This window comes from Podarcis pityusensis (genome assembly GCF_964106645.2).
Source record: "Podarcis pityusensis genome assembly, chromosome: 3".
Lineage (NCBI taxonomy): Eukaryota > Metazoa > Chordata > Lepidosauria > Squamata > Lacertidae > Podarcis > Podarcis pityusensis.
This window is the reverse complement of record NC_138026.1, coordinates 66,861,137-66,883,106: the sequence shown is the minus strand read 5'-3', so window position 1 is coordinate 66,883,106 and position 21,970 is coordinate 66,861,137. Positions and strand designations below refer to the sequence as shown.

The following is a 21,970-nucleotide window of genomic DNA, read 5'->3' as shown; positions in this document are numbered from 1 at the left end:
TACTAATGGACCTGCCTCTCTCTTTTGTGGTGCCTTATTCAGCCTGGAGGTGTGGAGAAGGAGAGCCTGCACTTTGAGCAGAAGTTGTACAGTGGTGTTTCAGCCACCTCTTCCTGGCTGGATGGTGTTGAAGAGCACTTGTTCGTTGCTACAGCCCTGTTGCCCGAAGTGACAGAAGCTTGTCTTTATAACCAGGAAGTAAGTGGTCCTAAAATTGCCATCTTATTTTTTTATTGTTTAAATATCTCTCTCACTTTTCATTAATTAATGATCCCAGGGCACGAAACATAATAAAACACAATTAAAAGACAAGCAATAAAACCAATTCAATAACTTAAAATACCAGATAAAATATACTATGTCATCGTATACACTAATCAGGGGTTGTTCCCTATAAAGGCTTGGTTGAAGAGATATGTTCTTTTACCTGGTGATGAAACATAAATAGTGATGGCTCCAGCCACAGCAGAGGAACCACCATGGGAAAGGTTTTATCTTGTGCCACTGCATAATGAATTTATCCCAGTGGTGAAACACTGAGAAGGTCCCTTCCATCACAACAGTAAGAAAGATGCATTAACGTTGGAGCTAGACTTAGAACCGAGGAAGTGGGGAGGCCTTCATCAAGAAAAAAGTGCCAGCTTAATGTTGTACTTTTTTATTTATTGAAACATAAGACTATACAGCTATGACTATAGTTCTAAATGTGATATTGTTAGGTAGAAGAGCAAGTGCAAGGTTCATTTGCTCCTCCGCTGAGCTGCTAAAAAATATGTAATGTCCAAATCACAGGTAAAGACACCTCAAGTACAGTTAGATCCAAACTCTGAAACTTATGGAGCCAACCTGTGTGCGCCCATAGTGGTGGAGAATATGCAAGTGGAAAAGTTGAGCTATGTAGCAGTGGGCATCATTCTTAGTGTGGTTTTAAGAGATAAATAAAATAGGTTGCATTTGACAAGTCTGTCATAGTTCAGTAGAGACAAAATTGTTCTCTCGAAGAAGTGTTAACCTCTACCAATGGTGTCTCTATGTTTCACATCTATGTCACCCACCATTTATGTACATTACTGCTATGTACGTCCGGAGGAGGGGTGGTATTGAGAGATAGTGCTGCTCTTCTTCTTTCTGGAGTGTACACAAGAAGGGATTAGAACATTTGCCTCCTTGGAAAACCATGCTTACATTCATACAACAAAACCACTGCAGTACATACGTACATCAAAAGAAGTATGAATATGCGCACATAAGAGGCAACAGGCAATCCAATTTCAAGGGGTGGGGCAGAGGTGCCAACATGAAAAGTTATAAACAAAAGTATTTCTGTTTCCTACTTTAGACTATGTACACATTCCCATTTATTCTGCATCCAGTGCACTCCCTCTGCTGGTTTGGGAAGTGGTGTACACATGACATTAGCCACAATCCATATCAATCCTGTATCTCTTCTGTTGTTTCTTCTGAAATACTGCACTTTTTATCCATTTCCCACCAAAGCAGCTATGCTCCAAATTGAGAAATAGAATGATCTAGCTGTATTTTAAGCCAGTAATTGTGCACACAGCCTTAGACTGCCAGTGACTCTGTAGGTGCTCAGTAAGACTGAGAGGATTTTCATTATCAGAAAAATTCTGTTGTTGTATATTTATCCTAGGCATATGCTGTAATATTTCAGAAATCAACAGACAGCTTGGAAAGGAGAATACAATGGAGCATTTATACAGAACTCTACATGTGTATCTTGGGTGAAGTAATCTGTGTAGAGATTCTTTCACTAATATGAATAGTGAGACTTTTGTGCATGAATGGAATCTGCATATGCAGTGGTGTTCCGTCTGCACATTAAGTGCAATTATAAGCATGATTATTCAGAACTAAGTCCACTATTTTCAACAGGATTTGCTTCCAGATAAGTGTTTATTAGATTACAGCCTGAGAACTGCCCTACATAGCTGAAATGACTGTATCTGGTTAACTGTGTTCTGAATGAAGGTACCTACATTTTGCTTATACTGTATGATCTTAACCTATCATGGAACAAGTTTTGAAGAAATAGGAATATAATACTTTGGTATTATATTCTCTCTTTCATCATGATCATGATCATCATCATCATTGGTCTAATATTTGGGAGAGTATATTTTCAAGTGTTGTTTGGTTTTATTCACATATACTCCAGGCTCTGGCTAAAGATATCAAGGAGATGACAGAAAAAATGGATAAGAACAAGAATTTGTTTTCTCACATATTTCCTGACAATGCTGACAATCGAGATGTTATAGAAGACACCTTGGATTGTTTGCTAAGGAGACTAATATTAATGGAGACGCTGGTAAACCAAAGATGTCATCAGATGAAAGAGAGACTCCAGCATATTCTGAGTTTTCAGGTAAAGTTTCCCTTAACTTCTTAATGATTTTTTTGCCCTCTCAGATATTTTTTCTGAACAGCAACATCATAGGAACAACAAAAGATCACAAAGCAGTGAGTTAGCTTTTGAGTTCTGGAGAACTTTTCCTTGGGCTAAATAGAATGCATATAAGATATATAAAAATGATTTTGAGAATATGCAATCAGCACATATGTCAACAAATACTGAATAATAAAACAGATAAAACGGCATCATTTATCATGATCATTGTTCAATAAACAAACAAAGGAAGGAAAGAGAGTGAGTGAGAGAAAAACATTGCTGGTTGAGGATAAAGACCACGTTGGGGAAAAGAGTCCTGCATTTCAGAGGGTTAGGTTGGAATAAATTACCTTTGTGGTTGCTTCCAACTCTACAGTTCTGTGATTCTGTGACTGCTCATGTGATAACCCATTTCTCAACTGTAGCATCAGTGTATTTGAACAATGTAGAACATAGGTAGGCAAACTAAGGCCTGGGGGCTGGATCCGACCTAATCGCCTTCTCAATCCGGCCCGCGGACGGTCTGGGAATCAGTGTGTTTTTACATGAGTAGAATGTGTCCTTTTATTTAAAATGCATCTCTGGGTTATTTTGGGGGCATAGGAATTTGTTCATTTTCCCCCCAAAATATAGTTTGGCCCCCCACAAGGTCTGAGGGACAGTAGACCGGCCTCCTGCTGAAAGAGTTTGCTGATCCCTGATGTAGAACTAGAAGCCCTCTAGTTACTATGAGTAGTAGAGGCTGCAAACTAACTGCCTCACATCACAAATGAAAGAGACTGACACTGGATTACTTCAAATTATGGCTAACACCAGTGCTTTTTTTCAGGGGGGGGACGCAGGGGTACACATACCCCTAAATTTTTTGTGAATCTGAGTTTGGCCTCATTGAGGTGCCGTATTTCAATATGAGTAGGAAAATGAGAGCACCCCTAAACATTTTTTTTAGAAAAAAAACACTGGCTCACATAAAATTTTCTTCACTGACAGAATGACCTGAAACTGATGTTCACATCACTGGCTGATAACAAGTATATAGCCCTGCAGAAACTGGCTGAAGCAATCGAACGTCCTGAAACAGAACAAATGCAGGTACTGCCCTCTTTCTGTTACTAACCATGGAGAGGTGAAATATATATTATCTAACCTAAAAGTAAAAAACTTTGCTGGACAGCCTTAACACATTTGTTGAGTTGCTGTCTCTGACATCATGCATCACTGTTGTTGTGACACTGGAGGTTCAGTGTTATAATTCTTTCTTATATAGGCTATTCAGCAAGCAGAAGATGGACTGAAAGAATTAGATGCAGCAATCAGTGAGTTAAAGAAACGTGGGGATAAACTGCAGATTGACCAATCTTCCATGCAAGAGCTAACAAAACTTCAGGTAAATTACCTATTATTAAGAACTTTGTAACATTGTTCTCGAAAAGTGGTTAGTACTAAATTATTTGTAAGTAACAAGTCATTATTATTTATAGGTAATATTAACATAAATCATAGCATATATACATATGATCCCAGCAGAGGCGCCGAGTTGCGCCCAACATTGGGAGGGGCCATCGCGCACACATGACATCACACGTGACGCGCATTGGGAGGAAGCCACTGCTGTGAGGCCACTGCCACAAGGCCTGCCATGGTCTGCCACCTTTGAGAGGCCCAGCCCTTCAAGATTGTGGGGGCTCAGCCCCATCCCAACAGACTTGGGGGGGAGGGGCTGAAGACACCTAAGCCCTACAGAGTTGGAGCCCATGGATTCCATTTTTCAACATCTTCTGATTTTCTGTTTCAGATCATTCAAATTCTTTACCTGCTGCTTAATAACATTATAACATATTCTGTGAGGGTTTAGATGTCTCTTTACATCAATGAACAAATATATTTTGCAGTCACTGAATGGCAGAAAGCCAGTGGCAGTAGAATATAAACAGTGCCTGACACAAGGAATAATGGCCACTTAACCTTGTATTGCCAACACTGACTGCAAATTACTCGCAAGAGTCTCAGGCAGAGCACTTTTCCATATATGACTCCCAATAAGTTTTAACTAGAGGTGATAGGAAATGAAATCATAATATTCTGCATGCAAATAGTGCTCTATCACTGAACTGTGGCCTCTGCCCATGGTTTTTATATAGAACACACTGTTGAAATCAGTCAGAATTTTGATGGTTGGTTGTTGTTTTTAAAGCTCATTTGGCTTTTCAGACAAGTTAATTCCCAGCTCAGTGACTACATTAGAATATTTTTTATGAGTTTGCTGAATTCATTATAAGGAACCCAGGAAAAAACAGGACACAACTCTCCACAGTGCAGTCCAGTCCCAATTCCCAGAACAACATCTACAACTGAGACTGAGGGCAGGGATGCCTCTGTGGCAGGAGAGCTAATATGGTGCACTCCAAATGTTGTTGGACTACAACTCTGGTCAGTCCCAACTTGGTGACCAGTGTTCAGAGATAATGGGGTTGCACATTGACTACATCTGAAATACAGCATTTTAAATTTTGTCTCCAATAAATCTAATTTGTTGTTATTTTACTTTTAGAATTTTTGTAACCCACCCTGAAATCTTAGTAAAAGATGGAATATAAATGCTTGAAATAAGTAAATGAAATATATTCCTTATAGATTTTTGACCCAGATAATCATTGAAACACCAATACTGGCAAAATGGATTGACCTGATCTGCAGTGTTTAATATTTGCACGAGTTTTCTCTGTGTCTCTAAAGCAGAACATTTATGCCTCTTTTCTCCTATGTCAGGATATGTATGATGAGTTGATAATGGTCATAGGATCCCGGCGCAGTGGGCTAAACCAAAATCTGGCACTTAAGGGTCAGTATGAGCAAGCGTTGCAGGATTTGGCTGACCTAATTGAAACTGGCAAAGAAAAGATGTCAGTTGACCAGAAAATGATAGTTTCCTCTAAAGAGGAAGTCCAAATTCTTCTGGACAAGCACAAGGTAAAAATATGTAATTCTTAGTTTTAATTTATTGCTAATATCTTGTTTTTCCATTAGTGTCATTCTGTCGTTGTAGTTGCTTTTAATTTTTCTGTTCTTCATTTCTGGAAAGAGATCTGTTATGATTTAATGACACATGGAATAATTTGAAAATAAATAGTGGTAAAAAATGATAGAGTCTGTTTTCTGGTACTTTGTATATTGCCATGTTATATTGTTGCAATAGTAGGAGCCGAAATGTATTGACCACCTGGAGGGATGCTGTTGATAAGGCTTTCCTGCATTTCAGGAGGTTGTACTAGATGACCATAAACACACAAGAAGAGCTCTAGTGAATCATGCTGAAGGCTCATGTAGTTCATCATCCAGTTCTCACAGTGGCCAACCAAATGCCTATGGGAAACCTATAATTGATTACTAGCATACTTGTAAAGGAAATAATATAAATACAAAATGCTAGTTTATAAAGCAAGGATTAATTTCTACACATACGAAATTATGTACAAATCCTGCACCAGTATCTGTTCTGCTAGAAGTTGCACTAAAAAGAAATGATGGCTAATCTGTGTGGACAGCCCATGGTTTAAACATCTAGATAAATCTAAGGTTTGCATCACATTAGTATAATTTATTAAAAATAATGAATATATGCTGCTGTCCTTTATGCACTTACCTGGGAGTAAGTAATATGGAGTCCAGTAGTACTTATATCTGAGTAAACGTGCACAGGAACATACTGTTTAGTCTAGCTGGATACAAATAATAATACTTGGATGGGGTATATCATTTTTCAGGAATATTTCCAGGGACTGGAGTCACACGTAATTCTGACGGAAACACTTTTCAGGAAGATTAGCAGCTTTGCTCTTGTAAAGGAAACTCAGTTCCATGGAGATCTGATGGCACAAGCCTCTGCTGTATTAAAACAGGCTCACAAGAGGGGTGTGGAGCTAGAATATATTTTAGAGGTAAGAACTTCCTTTTTTTTCTTGCCTTAAAATGTGGATATTTCAAGTGCATTTCACTCAGTAGTTCCTAGTTTGCACATAACAGGAAGCTATGGTTAACAACGGCTTCCTGGTCCGTCCGTCCCCGCCATGTTTGTGCAAAGAGAGGAGCAAAGAGGCAGCCAAGGGGCTTAATAAGCCGGGTTATGGTAATGCAAATGCAGTCTATGAGTGCTTGTCATAGTTAGCTGTAAAATTGTTGAAGGAAAGCAAAATCTTCCTTAGCCATATGGAAGGAAGTGAAGAGAGTGAGTCCAGGAGAAGATTTGTCTCTGTGGTGTTGCACTAAACAATGGTTTAGCATCCAAATGAGAATTGTACTTTTCTTTTGATAATGCGTTTGGAAATCACCGAGACACTGGTTCAGCTTTTAACATGTGCATGTCCTTTATAGACTTGGACACATCTGCAAAAAGATTATCAGGATCTTACACGGCAGCTGGAGACGGTTGAAACTAGCATTCCTAGCGTCGGTCTGGTAGAGGAATCTGAGGAGAGGCTTGCAGATCGGATTGCACTTTACCAGGTAATTTTGATCGTTTCCACAGTTTAAATATTGATTTATTATATAAAAAAAATACAAAGCATCTATCGCTTTATCTCAGATGATTGTTGTTTGCATGACTGAGGTTTCTGTTCTAAGTTGTGTTCAAATTAAGACAAAACTTTATTGATTACATGTAAGAGCAAGTTTTGCATTGGCATTGGGCCAATCCAGTGATCAACCAGCCCGTCTGCTATTTGATACGTAGTTGGGAATGACTAGTATTATGTTCCACCTGCAGCACGAACCACATCCAGTAACCCCCCACTAGTCGTCCCCACACACAACATGGAGTGTGGGTCTTCCTCTGCCCATTCCCACTAAGGATCCAGCCCAGTGAGTCTTCCAGCCACAAGTTGCGATGATTGCTATCACACATGACACTGAGTCTCTTATAACATTTGTGTGCATATCTAAATTATGTTATTGGAGAACAGGGAGTGAAAGAGAATTGTTTTAAAATCATGTGCACGTTCTGGACAATTTAGTTTTTACATTACACAATAGATATGCAAAAGGCATGCAAACATAAGACTAGCCTGCTGAATTAGGCCAGTGGCCCATCCGCTCCAGCACCCTGTTTTCACAGTGGCCAACCAGATGCCTGTGGGAAACCAGGGAGCAGAAGATGAGCACAAGAGCAATTCCCTTTCCCATGGTTTCCAGCAACTGGTATTTGGAAGACGTGGAGACAGAGCATACCCATTGGCTAGTAGCCATTGAAAGCCTTCTCCTCCATGAATTTGTTTAATCCTTTTTAAAAGCCATCCAAGTTGGTGGCCATCACTGCCTCCTGGAGGAACGAGATTCATAGTTTGACTGTGTGCTGTGTGAATAATTACTTCCATTAGTCCTAAATCTTCCAATGTTCAGTTTCATTGGTATTTTTTAGTAAAATGTAAGAACGGCCAAAGATTTAATCACCACGGAAGTATTTGCTAGGTTTCATAATGAATTTGAAGAGGAAGAGGCTGGGAAGATCAACATGGAGTGGAGGGGGTCCTCTTGGTAGTTCCACCTGTCTCAGAATTTTGTGGGTGGGGGTGACCTAGGAGAAGGCATTTCCTGTTGTGAAATTGTGAAGTTGTGAAATTGCCTTCCCACAGTGGTGCAAGTGGCTTCTTCACTATACAGTTTTCGTGTGAATGCTGAAGGTGCACCTCTGTGCTTTGGCCTTTGACGCTTCAGATGTGTGTTTTCAGAGCCTACCCTATTCCTGTGATTACAATCTGTTTCAATTGTTTTCTGTTTTGATTTTTAATTGTCATAACCCACTGTGGGACCTGCTGGGAAAAGATGTTGTTGATGATGCCTCTTTTCTCTCATTGCCATGACAGCATCTGAAATCTAGCCTTACTGAATACCAGCCCAAGCTTTACCAAATACTGGATGATGGGAAAAGACTACTGTTCTCCGTCACCTGTTCAGAATTAGAAACTCAGCTAAACCAACTAGGGGAGCAATGGTTAAATAATACCAGCAAAGTCACCAAGGAGCTGCATAGACTGGAAACTATACTTAAACACTGGACAAGGTAGTGTTAATCACATTGAACAAGGATGGAAAGGGGCAGATGGCAGAGTTTGTCAGTTCTTTTCTCCTCAAGCCCCTGAAAAGTTGCTGCAGAGGGTTGGGAAACCTTCATAAACAGTGTTTGAGGTGGCTCTAGGGAAAGGGGGCAATATTTGAAGTAAGGTGTGAAATGTGCCTGTCCTTTGTCTGCCTAATAGATATCAAAGTGAGTCAGCTGAGCTGATTCATTGGCTCCAGTCAGCAATGGATCGTCTGGAGTTCTGGACCCAGCAATCGGTTACAGTCCCTCAAGAACTGGAATCAGTCAGAGATCACTTGAATGCATTTTTGGTAAGATGCAATAAGTATCCTTGTCAGCTCTGTGTTTCGGGAGATCCTGCTATCATAACACCACCCTAACCAAGATCCCACTTTACAATGTATTGTTTTGATTAGTTTTTCTACTTAATCAAAGAACATTGTAGTTAAAAGACTGTTTGTGCAAAGCTGCTATCTTCCTCACAAGCTAAAGAGACTTACTGCTCTGGAAGTCTTACTACCTTATTATACTTTTGTACTTTTCGCAGTGGAAAAAATCATTCTTGGCTTGCTGCCATTACATGTCAGGTCTCTGAGGTGCTCCCAGTTTGGTGAGCCTTTGGAAGTAGGTTGGCTTCCCCATTTAGCACCACCACACTAGATGCTGGCTTGGCTCATCCAGGGAGCCAGTCAAAAAACCTTGGTAGACTTTGTGGAGGTGGGGCCTACGGCATGGACCAGAGGGAAAAGTTATTGGAGGTTCAAGCCTGCGCTGTGACTTCTGCATTGCCGTTGCAGACTCCTCCACCCACCACACTGTGCTAAAATTGTTCTTGCTGTGGACAGAAATTGGTCACTGATTAACAGACCTGGAAAGGAATTTTCCTAACTACCACCATTGGCCTGGGGGTTGTGAGGTTTGCACTTCCCCCTTTTTGGTGGTGGGAGGGCATTGGGCAGGATCTGCAGCTTATGAGGGGATCCCTATAATGGGCCTTGTGGGAAATTGCATTAATGCTATGCTGTGGTGGGCCCAAACCTTTCAACTTCTTATTGGTTTCTGCAGCAAGCAAGCTGCGGAAGACATCATCCAGTATATGGGCCATATATAACCCACATTATCCTCACTTGTGACCATTTCCCCCCCTCTTGAATGACATTCATGAGTTCACTGGGACACAATGCATTTAAAGTTATTTTCACACATAGTGCAGATTGGCAACATTTTTGTCGCTAAGCATGTTTGTCAACTAGTTATACCAAATCTCAATCTTTCCAGGAATTTTCTAAAGAAGTTGATGCCAAGTCATCGCAGAAATCCACTGTTCTGAGTACTGGAAACCAGCTCCTGCGACTGAAGAAAGTGGATACTGCAGCTTTGAGGGCAGGATTGTCTCAGATTGACAACCAGTGGACAGAGCTACTCACACAGATTCCTATAGTGCAAGAAAAACTGCATCAGGTATGGCAGATGCTCAGCATTACATCTGAATTCATTATGTTTGCAAGTGATCCAGGGCACATTTATGTGAAAGTATGGCTAACTGAAATCAGTGAGGTTTCCAGATGTTATTAGAGTGGTGTTTCAGTAAGTGGATTTATAGGTATATAAATCATACCCTCAACAAAATTGCATATGCATTAACACTGCTTTCATTCAATATCGCTACCTTATAAAGCCTGCTATGCAAATGCCTCTGTTGAACTTATTGCTATGCCTTGCCCCTCAGCACAGCTCAATATATGTGACTGTTTGCAAATCCCTTGTTGGGTCCATGAACCATGTTGGGTTCTGTCTGGGAGATTTTGTGATTACTTGGGCTAGAAACAGCAGCCCACAATTGCTATAGGAACGTTGCTTTGGGTTAGACCATCCTTAAATGCCTGCATTGACACTAAATTTTTTTCTGGTGTGCTGGCACTGGGGGGAGGGAGATCTGGTTAGAAAGCAGCTAGTCCCCGTTGGGGGCAGTTTAACTGAGTGGGAATTTTGTGAGGTTGTATTTGATTAGCGTGTTGGACTCCCTTTCTTTGCCTACTCCCTACTGTCTGGAATTCCAATTGGCTGTTAGAGGTGTGGTTTTATTTTTTGACTTGCTGCTATTTTTGTTTGATTGACATTTATCGCGGGCAGGTAAGTGGATTTTAAGAATGAGAATAAGTACCCTGAAGCATCCTTGAGGAAAGAGAACTTTCCAAACAACTTCCATTGCTGACTGGCTTCATAGGTTGCTCTTTGGGGCCTTGATGAATGTTGGACAAGATCATGCCCCTCATCCCCCTAGCTAAGAATGAAGAATTTTGGGGAATGTAGGCCTGCTCAGAGAAACAGAGGGAAGCACCCCTGCCTGTCTTGCCCAGAGTCCACCTGCCATCACTTTCATAATCTGGTTGAATTTACTGCAGATCATACTATTATATAATAAGTATGACCTTTATACTAAATCTCTGGGTCTGTCAGGTGGTGCCGTTTCTTCTGAATCTTCTGTTGCTAGAAGTGTACTGACGTTTTTGCCACAGGCAGTGATCCAAAGCATATTTATTTGGAAAAGACCTGCTGAAATCAGTCACTGCCCCACCCCAAGATTTCACCAGCTGCATAAGAGGCCAGCCCCGCCCCCCAGGATCCTGCAAGAAGATCCTACTTCGTCCTCAGCCATGAAAGCCGCTCCACAAATTGGCTGACATCTTTGATGAACTCCCCATGCTGTGAGGATTCTAGCGTATTTACTTGTAAGAAAGTTACATTGATTTCCATAGGACATTTCCAAATAAATATGCTTTGGATCACAGCCTGAAGCAGAAAAGTCCAGTACGCTTGCAGAAGCAAAAGATTCAGAAAAAAAAACCAGCACTATTATAACTGACAAAGTCTCATTTGTATAATGCATTCAGTAATAGGCACCAGATTTCAATAAAGATGTTGCCAAGTTTCAAAATATTCAAAAGGTGATAACCTATCTAAACTACAAATCTGTCAAGCAGGATTACCCTATTTCTTTCGGTATGCCAAATAATTTTGTTAAAAACTTAGATATTTGTTACACATGTCTACATGTGTCATGGAACATAATAAAAATAATGTTTTATTGCATATTTCTAGAATGAGCCATTCTTTCATGGATTTTATTATTTGGGTTTGATAACTATGTATTTTTTTATTTCTTGCAGCTCCAAATGGACAAGCTTCCTTCTCGTCATGCCATCGTGGAAGTCATGAGTTGGATTTCATTGATGGAAAATGTCATTTCTGAGGATGAGGAAAACTTTAAAAATGTAGTAGGACACAAAGTTATTCAAGACTATCTTCAGAAATATAAGGTAAGTGGTACAGGAGACTTGGAAAGTAGGAAGATCAGCCCAAAGATAAGATAACAAAATTTTAGTATACCTATGAGTTAGGATGTGAATGACTGAATTAAAATAACAACTTTTGTCTTTCCAAATAACATGGCTTTATCAATTCTAAACACTTCCAGTGGTACTAAAATCAGTTTTTGTATAGACATTACTGGTTTTAGTATACCAGATCCAATATTAGACTCGTTTGAAACAAAATTATTTTTTCCTACATGAAAATTAAATGCAGTGTCTGCAGAGTCTTGTACTACTTCCCGGGCCTCTGTAATAGGGCCTGCTTTTGAAAATCAGCACACAGAGGGGAGCATGCAACTAACTTGTTCTGTCAGCGCAAGGATTTACACTTGCACAATGACACCTTCCCCCCTCCCCACACAAGCAGTCCCTAATCTGTTCCAGAGGTTCGCAACCCTCCAGAGCACATTTGTAGAGGGCACAGGATGTTTGTGGGGACAGGAGAGGAATTTCCATTGCGTAAGCATAAATCCTTGTGCTGACAGAACAAGTTAGTTGTCTACTACCCAGATTTTTTTTTTATTTTCAGTGGTGGGTTTTCAATCTGTCCCAAAATTCAATGACTGTGTTTGCACATCATGTTCAGCCACAGCTAAAGTTTAATTAAATGCAAATGAGCAGTGTTTGTTTGGCAAACCACAAACCACAAGCCTGGGCTCAGTCAGCATAACAAGCTTGCATTTTTTTTGCTCCTGTTGTGACCAGGAGCACCATAGTTAAACTATGGTTTAACATGAGGAGCCAACCAGGCCAGTATCTTAACAATTGCTTTCGCTGTTTGGGGTCATAGTGACTCTGTCTCTTTTATTAGCCTTCCAAAATACATTACTTAGAACTATATATTTTTATGGGTTTTTGGCAAAGCATGATATTACTAGCATTCATTTCTTCTTTCTGTAAAGCAATGTCTGATAGCTTCCATTCTTTCTCTTTTTCACTAGGGTTTCAAGATTGATGTCAACTGTAAGCAGTTAACTGTAGACTTTGTTAACCAATCAGTACTTCAAATTAGTCAGGATGTGGAGAGTAAACGCAGTGACAAGACTGATTTTGCAGAACAACTTGGAGTAATGAATAGGCGTTGGCAGGTCCTGCAAGGCCTGATAACAGAAAAGGTAAGGAAATAAGCCCACCAAATTTACAGAGAATGGCAAGAGCATAAACTGCTTATTAATCAGAGGGAAAGACATATCTGAATTCCATTATCTATGTGTGAGAGCTAGTACTGGACCAAAGTATTTGTCCCAGCAATTTTCATAGCAGGGTTCTTTGCGGCAGGGGGGAGGTGAAAATGCACTCCAACCTAAATTCTAAGAATCTGACCTTATGTAAGACACAGACAAGTCTTTTTCTTACTGTTACTGTTTATTAAAGTAACTTGACTGCCCTGAAGTTCGCTGCCCTACGATGCTCTCGGAACAATGCTATGTTCTAAGAAAGCTTGAACTAATACAGAAGTACTTTCCACTGAAAGAAGTAGTTACCTCAACTCTGTGAAGTACATTATTTAAAATACCTGCATATCTTTTTCAGATTCAGTTGTTAGAAGGTTTTCTGGAATCTTGGATAGAATATGAAGACAGTGTTCAATCCCTGAAGATGTGGTTTGAAACTCAGGAGAAGAGACTGAAGGAACAACAGAAAATTGGAGATCAGGCTTCAGTCCAGAATGCCTTGAAAGACTGTCAGGTATTGCTGTGGTGGTGGTTGTTAAATTACTGCATTTCTGTCCTAACCTTTCTCTCAAAGGAGCCCAGGGTAGCAAACACAAAAATAGTCATATACAATAAAATTAAAAATAAAAACAAGCATTTAAAGAGTCATGTAGTCTCACAGCTAATAATTGCAGGGTTGCCAAGAACAGTATTTTTCAGCCACCAAATGCCTCTGTAAACAGGACTGTTTTAAAGTTTCTCCTGTATGTTAGTAATGAGGGAGACGGGTGCCTCACCAGGGAGGATATTCCACAAACAGGCAACCACTGCTGAGACGGTTCTGTCTTACAGGTCAATGCCAGCTGGGCAGTATCGCCAACAGAGCTTCCCCTGCAAATATTTGAGGAAGCATTATTTTAGGTATTTGGGTGCCAAGCCATCTAGAAATTTGTATGCTGGTACTATTGTATTGAATTTGACCCAGTAACTGGCAACCAGTGGAGTGCTTTCAGAACCTGTGGCACACTGGCCCATTGGATCTACCGGGTAGCTGCATTATGCATTAGCTGCAGTTTCTGGGCTGTCTTCAAGGGAAAACACACCTGGAAGACATTACAGTAATCCTGGTCTGATGTCACTAGGATATGGTCAGCTGAAGCCAGGCTATCCTGGTCCAGGAACAGCTGTGCTTAGAATGCAGGTTGGAATCCAGAAGCAGTCCCAGACTAAGAACCTGTTCCCTTTGCATTGAAAGGAGGAGGTTGAAACCTCTTCCAGATACCTAATTCCCAAACATGGCAACCACCCATTCACAGCACCTCTGCCTAGCCAGGATTCATCTTCAGTTTACTGGCCTCCATCAGGCCCATCACTACTTTCAGCAGGCTGGCTGTTGCTTGGCCCTGACACCCCTTGCTCCTTTCCATCCCTCAATTTTATGTGGCCATGTCTCTATTGTGTCTCAGGCATAAGCTGTGACGTATTTGTTCTGTTTTCACTTTCTAGCTATAACTCAATATGGCAGTAGATCATTGGAATCACCCCCTTAATGTTGATAAAGATATTTCATTCCTTAGCTCTGACCTAGATTCCAGATCTTAGCTTGGCTCTGTCGGTGTAATTCAATATGGCAGTAGATTGTCTGGATCACTCTCTTATGTTGATAAGCTGTCCCATTATTTAGCTCTGACCTAAATTCAAGACCACCCTGAATCCTGTAGACCTTTCCGGAACTTCGCATATGTGCCACTAGATTGAGGTGAATGTTTTCTATACTTTGAAAACTAAACAATTCTCTCAAGGACCAGATTTTCTATTAAAACATTAAGATATTTCTATTTTAAGTGGCTGGCAAATAGCTTACATCACAGTATCAGGAACAGGCTGGTATTCAGGAATTTCAATTATTCTCTTTGATTTTTGAAATGAAGGGAAACATTTGTGGGGGGGTATATTTTTGGTCATCTGGTAGCCTAGATGAACAGAAAACCTAGTCTTGAGTCTTTTTAAAGAAATTTTGTCTTGACAAATAGCAAATTTGTTTTTAAAATATAACATTTCAGATCATGTTGGTCTACCTTAATTATCAAAACGGCACCTATCAAAAAATGAGGGGTGATACCTTTTTTCATTGTTTAACATGATCATGATGATTCTACTGTTCTCATTATTTTAACCTAGTAGGTTGCTTGTCATCCTGTATAAGTAAGCCTTTGACCAATCACAATCACTAAGAATTTGTTTTTGACTTGAGGTGGTAAATAAATAAAATTGTGACACTACATTAATGCTTGCTTGAAACAGGCTGGGTGGATTGCGCTGTTGAATTTGGATCCGCATTTCAATGCGGATGTATTTGTTTTCTTTCTTTTTTTCACACTACAATACTTGCAGTGAGATGTCCATTGAAAACTTCGGCCCACTGTCTGGGCAATGACATTGTGTTTCCTTATACCTTCTAAGCCATGGCTGCAGATAGGTGCCAAAAACACATTAAAGAGTGGAGTTTGCAAACATTTCCCAGTCTCTCTGCAAATGACAACTTTCATGGACCACAGGAAATTCAGCACAGTACTGTGCATCTGGTTGGCCAAAGTGGGAGCAGGATGGTGGACTAAGTGGGCCTTACGTTAAGCTGCTCCTATGTTCTAAATTTAGATGTGCCTAACTTTCTATGGCCGCATCCTTATTTTGCTACACAATGCGATAACCACAAAGTATAATTTAGTGCCCAGATGTTTTGTGGTAAACATCTAGAACCTCATCCAATTTATTGTCTTTATGTGACAGTGCATGATAGAGACACCCACAAACCAAGGTTTGTACTTGGTTTAGTGAGGAGAGAGCTTAACCATGAGTCATGATTCAGATGGCATAGTAAGCCAAACTTTAACTTGGCTTAAAGTGGCATGGTAGCAAAAAGGACAAGAGGAGCAAACTAGCTGCAAGCTTCCTAAGCCACAGCTTGGCTTAGCGTGTCACACAAAACCAGGCCATATTTTGGCAGGAATTTGTCTGCTAAAAACCCAAAGGAATCATTTTTCTAAGTCTTTAGACATGAGTGATATTCAACTTAGTTATACTCAGAGTAAATTCATTGAACTCAATCAGCATAAGTTAGCCTTAAGTCTTCTGATTTTAATGGGTCTACTCTTAACACTACCCATTAGAGCAATGTAATGCAAATGTTGCAATTCCTATATTAACTGCTGATAGATCGCATTCAAATTTTCCTCAAATAGTTTAGAGAAATGTCTGCAGTAAATCAGAAGCAAGCACAACATTTTAATTGAGTTATGAGATTGGAAAGATGAAAGTATTTCTCTTCCAGTATTTTTGGCATTTGGTGCATTTTTCTTTCCTTTGATCTCAGGCCAGTTTGAATTTTATTTATTTATTTGAACATTTTGTTGTAGACCTCAGTGTAAATCTAAAAGAGAGTATGTTAACCATTAAACCATTCCAAAATGAAGAGTGAAGCATTGGTCTGCCAGGAAATAGAAAAAAAAAAGTGTTTTATACTGAGAAAACAGAACTGGAACAACTTGTCAAAAATGTTGCAATCGTAATTTTATTTAATTGTAACTTTATATTTTAACAGCAAATATAAGTAATATACAACCTTACGAAAGACTATGCAGAAGTCTTCTTGTGATTTCTAGTTATGGGCCATGTGCAATCTAATTAAGTGACATTCAGAATCGCATTCAGAATGTGATGATTCTGAATAAACACAGGGTGGTATCCAGTGCTACTGTTCCACTTGTATGATGGAACTTACTGTTTCTTTCCTCTTCCCTGTAACTCCAGTGGGTTAGGAGACTCTCTGGAGTGGATTTGGGAGGTGTGGGGAGGAGGAGTGGAAAGGTAAGTCCCTACAGCATTTGATACAGCCTGTTGTTTTAATTAAAAATAATTGAAATGGCAATATGTGAATCATTATTTATGGCGAATCTGTTGCATTAGAGAGCTGTGCAAATTCTCCACCAGATCTTTCACTGTTTATCGGGAATTGTTAATGCTTTCGACATTTGAGAAAGTTGAAAACCTAAAACAAAACCATGGTCATTTGTATTTCTTTCAGGAACTTGAACAGCAAATAAAAGCTAAGGAAAAGGAAGTTGAGAAAGTGGAACAGTGTGGCCTTTCCTTGATACAGAATAAAAAAGAAGAAGTTTCTGTTGTTGTCATGAACACACTTCAGAAACTAAACCATTCTTGGGCAAATTTGGACCACATGGTAAGCAAGTATGGCTGCATTTATGAAGAGAGGAATTTTAGCTCAAAGAGCAGCCGATGGGAATTTGTGCATGTGTTGCTGCAGTTTAGCCAAGGAATTTGATTCACTTGTGTAGAATTTATGTAGAGCTTTTTAAACGTTTTACTCTGTTTGGATTGCAACTCATCTTACAACACTAAAGAATACATAGGCTATTGGTTGGATCCAGATTTTCCATGATGAGGAAGAGGTGACCCTTGGCAATTCTTCCTACCCACTGCAGACCCCTCTGCCTCCTGAAAATCTGCTCCATATCAGCATGATAGGTGGTGCTGGCGGCTGCAGGGGACGGGTGTGTGTGTGTGTGTGTGTCAATATTAGACCAGAGAAAATAATAAAATCTGAAATAGTAACCTTGTCTTCAGAATGATTTAAACCGGCAGCAAATGGCATTTATACTTTCCCTTTTTATTTATTGTTTGGTTCTGTTTCTTTTTCTGTCAGGTTGGCCAGCTGAAAATATTGCTGCAGTCTGTCCTTGATCAGTGGAACTCTTATAAAGCAGCTTATGAAGAACTGAATAGTTACCTGATGGAAGCCAGATACTCGCTATCTCGCTTTCATCTCCTTACAGGTTCCCTGGAAGCAGTGAAGGTTCAAGTTGATAACCTCCAGGTAAGGACATGAGCATCAAAGCCTTTAGTGTATTTAGGAAAGTAGGGGAAATTTCCAAACTTTACAGGGAAGCAAATTATTGCCAATTGAAGCCTTTTAAAACTGTGCTTAAAACATAGCAAACTTGTTCTACAGCGTTCTTCATTCAGTGGTGCTTTAGGATTTCTTCATTTCTTTCCTAGCATCATTTTATTTCCTGCTAACAGGTTGCCAGGTGTGACTCCGAAAAGAAAATTTAAAACTTTAAAATCAAACTGCAATTAAAATGCCTGCTGGAATAATAATAAAAAATCTTCAGTTGGTACTGGAAGTTCAGTAGGTAAAAAGTAAAAAAATGGGGATCCATAAAAGGTGAAGTCAGACATACCTATAATCAGATGCACAGGGGAATCCATCATCAGCTCCCCATACCTGGGAGGAGGGCAAACCAGGTTGGAGAAGGATAACAGGTGAACTCAGAGCTGGAGCAAGCTGGGCTTGGTTATGCGGCTGTGGACTTGATAGGCAACCCACAAGACACTGGGAGGTTTATATCCTCTTATATGGCTCCTACCCATTTCTGGTTATGTGCTGGGTCCCACTGTACATATGCTCCGTCTGTGCTTTTCCTCCTGAGTAGACCTTGTAGTTAATTCCTCTGACTGCTTGGAAAGACCATCATCACTGGCTCTGGACTTGTTGCTAGGCCCAATGCCACCTTTGCTCCTGGGGAGAAAGGGGAAAGTCTAGGATTGAGGTGGAGTGTGTGAGGCTGTTGTGGGCAGGCAGTGTGTCTTTGGAGCTAGGCAATTCAGGCTGTTCAACTGTCTGACAGCAGTGGCACTGGAGGTCTCTACGGAGGCCCACTCCTCTTCTTCCAATATGGTCTCTCTGGAGTCACGTCAACTGGAATCCAAGTGGGTAACTCCTGCCTGTGAATAAATAACATAGTGATTTATTATTCCATGTCTTCCTTTCTGGTTGCAATTGCACATTTCTTTCCACTTTAATCTCTCTCCTTCTTTTTAAAGAACTTGCAGGATGAATTGGAAAAGCAAGACCATAGCTTACAGAAATTTGGATCAGTGACCAATCAGTTGTTGAAAGAATGCCACCCACCTGTCACAGAAGTACTTAACAACACTTTGAAAGAAATGAACTTGAGGTAAGAAAGCAAACACATTTTTTAAACGTAATCCCAAATAGGTACCTGAAGGGTGGGAGGGGCAAAACAAGCTTGCAGGTTCCTCATAGTAGTTTTACCTTAATCTCACAGCTCTGTAATGAAAAATCCGTTTCTCTCTGAGCCAGTATAACTCTAGGCTGTTCAAGTCATCTGTATAAAACAGGCAAAACAAAAATAATTTTCTGATACCATTTGAAACGTTAAATAGTTCCAGTATAAACCAGAAGCTTCAAAGCAAAGTAGACACCCAAATCCAGTTAAATTATGGTCTCAAACACACACACATTTCTAATAAAGCCCCTTGGTAGTCGTGTGAGTTAGAGTACCCCATGGGAGAAGATTGTGATCAGATTTTAATTCTGATCTGCTAGTTTACTACATGTTTGTCTTTTTAATGTGAGTAAACATTCACAGGTACTTCTATCTGCAATATGGTGTCCAGAATTATACCTCCTTAGCCTACCACTTCATTCTACATAATGTTTTTGGTTCTTTTCTCCACATGTAGTTTTCAAATGAAGGGTTTCTTTAACACCCACACCCCTACATGTCTCTTTTTTTAATTACTTTTTTCTGGAATGAAACAAAGGTCATCATAGAGTTATGAAGACTGGCTTCAAAGTCCATTAGTCAACATACTTGGTGTTCCTTTTTTCAAATTGTTTTTGTGAGAAATAGCCAAATTGCCATCTTATTCATGCAGAAGTTTTGAAACCCAAGATGAAGATGTACTCAAAAGTTCTTCCATAGTCTATTTTGTTTTCCCTCAGTGAGCTCCTCTATCTCACAATACATTGGTTATAATCACTAGGTGGAACAATCTTCTAGAAGAAATTGCAGAGCATCTGCATTCCAGTAAGGGTCTGCTTCAGCTCTGGCAAAAGTACAAAAACTATTACACACAGTGCTGCTCCACAGTTCAGCAGTATGAGGACCGAACAAATGAACTTCTGAAGGCTGCAACTAGCAAGGACATTGCTGATGATGAAATTGCTGCTTGGATTCATGATTGCAATGTAAGTTCAGTAAACTGAAGGCTGTGCCATTAGTCCACACTCTTTAACTGCAGCAAGATCCCTAATGTTAAATACGCAAGGATTCTTAAAAACTAGCTGAATACTGACAAGGGAACAGATGAAGTGTTTCCCTTCTCTTCCAATACACCTTTACCATACTCATTCTTCTCCCAGGCTCCAGTCCCTGATCTTCCACTCAGACCATTGCCACTCATAGATCAAGGAGATCAGCTTTTCCAAAACATTTCCCCACACCAAATTTGCCCTGAGACCCTAAGGCATTCCCCCAAATAGCAAATTGGGAGGATGAGATAAGGTTGCTTATTGCCATCTTACCCCCAAACCCAGGTTCTTTTGATTGCTACATCTTCATAGTCCTGGGACTGTGGTATTGCCTTCCCTGTTGGTGATGGCTGCACCATCCAGTGAATAGGTTTTCAAATCCCCATGCAGTCATGAAGCTCGCTGGGTGAACTTGGGCCAGTCATCATCACATAGCTTAAGCTACCTCACAGGGTTGTTGTGATGGTAAAATGGAGAGGAGGAGAACTGTGTACACCATCTTGAGCTCCTTGGAAGATAAAGGTGGCATATAAGAGTGTGTGTGTGTGTGTGTGTGTGTGTGTGTGTGTGTGAATAATGAATGAATGAATGAATGAATGAATGAATACATAAATGCTTGCCTGCAAGGCAAGGAGCAGGTCACTAGGACTCACAGCCAAGATGGTCAGTACCATTTTCTTCCAGGAGAGCTAGCACAGCTATAACAGTTATGTTGAGGTCCATGTCAACATATTCTAAGTTCAATAATACCTTGCACTATGAAAAATCACCCCTCAGAAGCTACTTGTATGCTGTTTTTAAGTATCACAATCTCTGCAGGACTTGCTTAAAGGCATGAAGACAGTGCAGGATTCTCTGTTTGTTCTGCATGAACTGGGGGAACAGCTGAAGCAACAGGTGGACTCTTCTGCAGCAGCAGCTCTCCAGTATAGCCAAGTCTCTCTGAACCAGAATTTATCATCCTTAGAACAGGCTCTGAGCAGGCAGCAATCTATACTACAGGTAGGAAGACCTTACCACATACTTACAGCTCCTTCTTTCCCAGTACCTTCCATTGCTCACATAATTCATGTGAGTTTTTAAGTTGATGTTTTGCTGTGATTTTAATACTTCATTGGGAGCCACCCAGAATGGCTGGGGCAACCCAGTCAGATGGGTGGCATTAAATTATTCCTATTGTTATTTTTAAGTTGGGATTGTCGTACTGCCTTGTTTAGGACATGATAATAGTAATTATCACTTCTGCAAATGAAACCAGCTTTTGCAGAATAGCATTATTGTCACATTGTTTTAATAGTAGTCACCATATTGAATGACTGGTCTGAAAGTTTTCATCAGTAACTATGTCTGCAATGAATGACACCCAAACAATGATGTTTGGTCTTTATTTAGCATTTTGCTCTTATTGTGACTAAAATGGTCACATTATGGATGAGTTGCCTCATGGCAATAGGACAGATGTCTGTGGAAAAGGAGGAAAAGTCTTTGTGCAATGTATGTAGCTCATAAGTTGCCGCATTATTTTTTTTTTAAGGTTTTAATTTATGCATGAAATAGGAAACAAAACAATAAGAAGAAAAAAACAAGAAAAGATTATATACATTCTCTCAGTTGGTAAAATATCAGGGTAGGAGGGCATGAGGAGACATGTAAAAAAAGAGCCAATAATAAGTCCATATTTACCTAGCAATCCAACCAGTACTTGCTTATAGCTCTCTGTATAAGTTAACTCTACCTCTAAAATTTGCTGAGCCATTTAGTTTATTGTTCTCTCCCAACTTGTTGAGACAAGATATCTGCTGTTTCTCTCTCTCTCAT

The 21,970-nt window shown here is 40.0% G+C and overlaps 1 protein-coding gene across 2 annotated transcripts in view; it reads left to right on the top strand.

Moving 5' to 3' along the window:
* The window catches only part of SYNE1 (spectrin repeat containing nuclear envelope protein 1), a 281,513-nt gene that overhangs the window by 195,485 nt on the left and 64,058 nt on the right, over positions 1-21,970 (top strand). For both annotated transcript variants that reach the window (XM_080998321.1, XM_080998318.1), the window contains 18 exons: positions 43-198; positions 2,180-2,389; positions 3,404-3,505; positions 3,681-3,800; positions 5,183-5,383; positions 6,178-6,351; positions 6,785-6,916; positions 8,272-8,468; positions 8,665-8,797; positions 9,765-9,947; positions 11,657-11,806; positions 12,802-12,975; positions 13,394-13,549; positions 17,099-17,254; positions 17,738-17,908; positions 18,919-19,052; positions 19,885-20,089; positions 20,972-21,154. In XM_080998321.1, the coding sequence (XP_080854447.1) occupies positions 43-198; positions 2,180-2,389; positions 3,404-3,505; positions 3,681-3,800; positions 5,183-5,383; positions 6,178-6,351; positions 6,785-6,916; positions 8,272-8,468; positions 8,665-8,797; positions 9,765-9,947; positions 11,657-11,806; positions 12,802-12,975; positions 13,394-13,549; positions 17,099-17,254; positions 17,738-17,908; positions 18,919-19,052; positions 19,885-20,089; positions 20,972-21,154 (2,937 nt within the window). The remainder of the gene's footprint in view (positions 1-42; positions 199-2,179; positions 2,390-3,403; positions 3,506-3,680; positions 3,801-5,182; positions 5,384-6,177; positions 6,352-6,784; positions 6,917-8,271; positions 8,469-8,664; positions 8,798-9,764; positions 9,948-11,656; positions 11,807-12,801; positions 12,976-13,393; positions 13,550-17,098; positions 17,255-17,737; positions 17,909-18,918; positions 19,053-19,884; positions 20,090-20,971; positions 21,155-21,970) is intronic.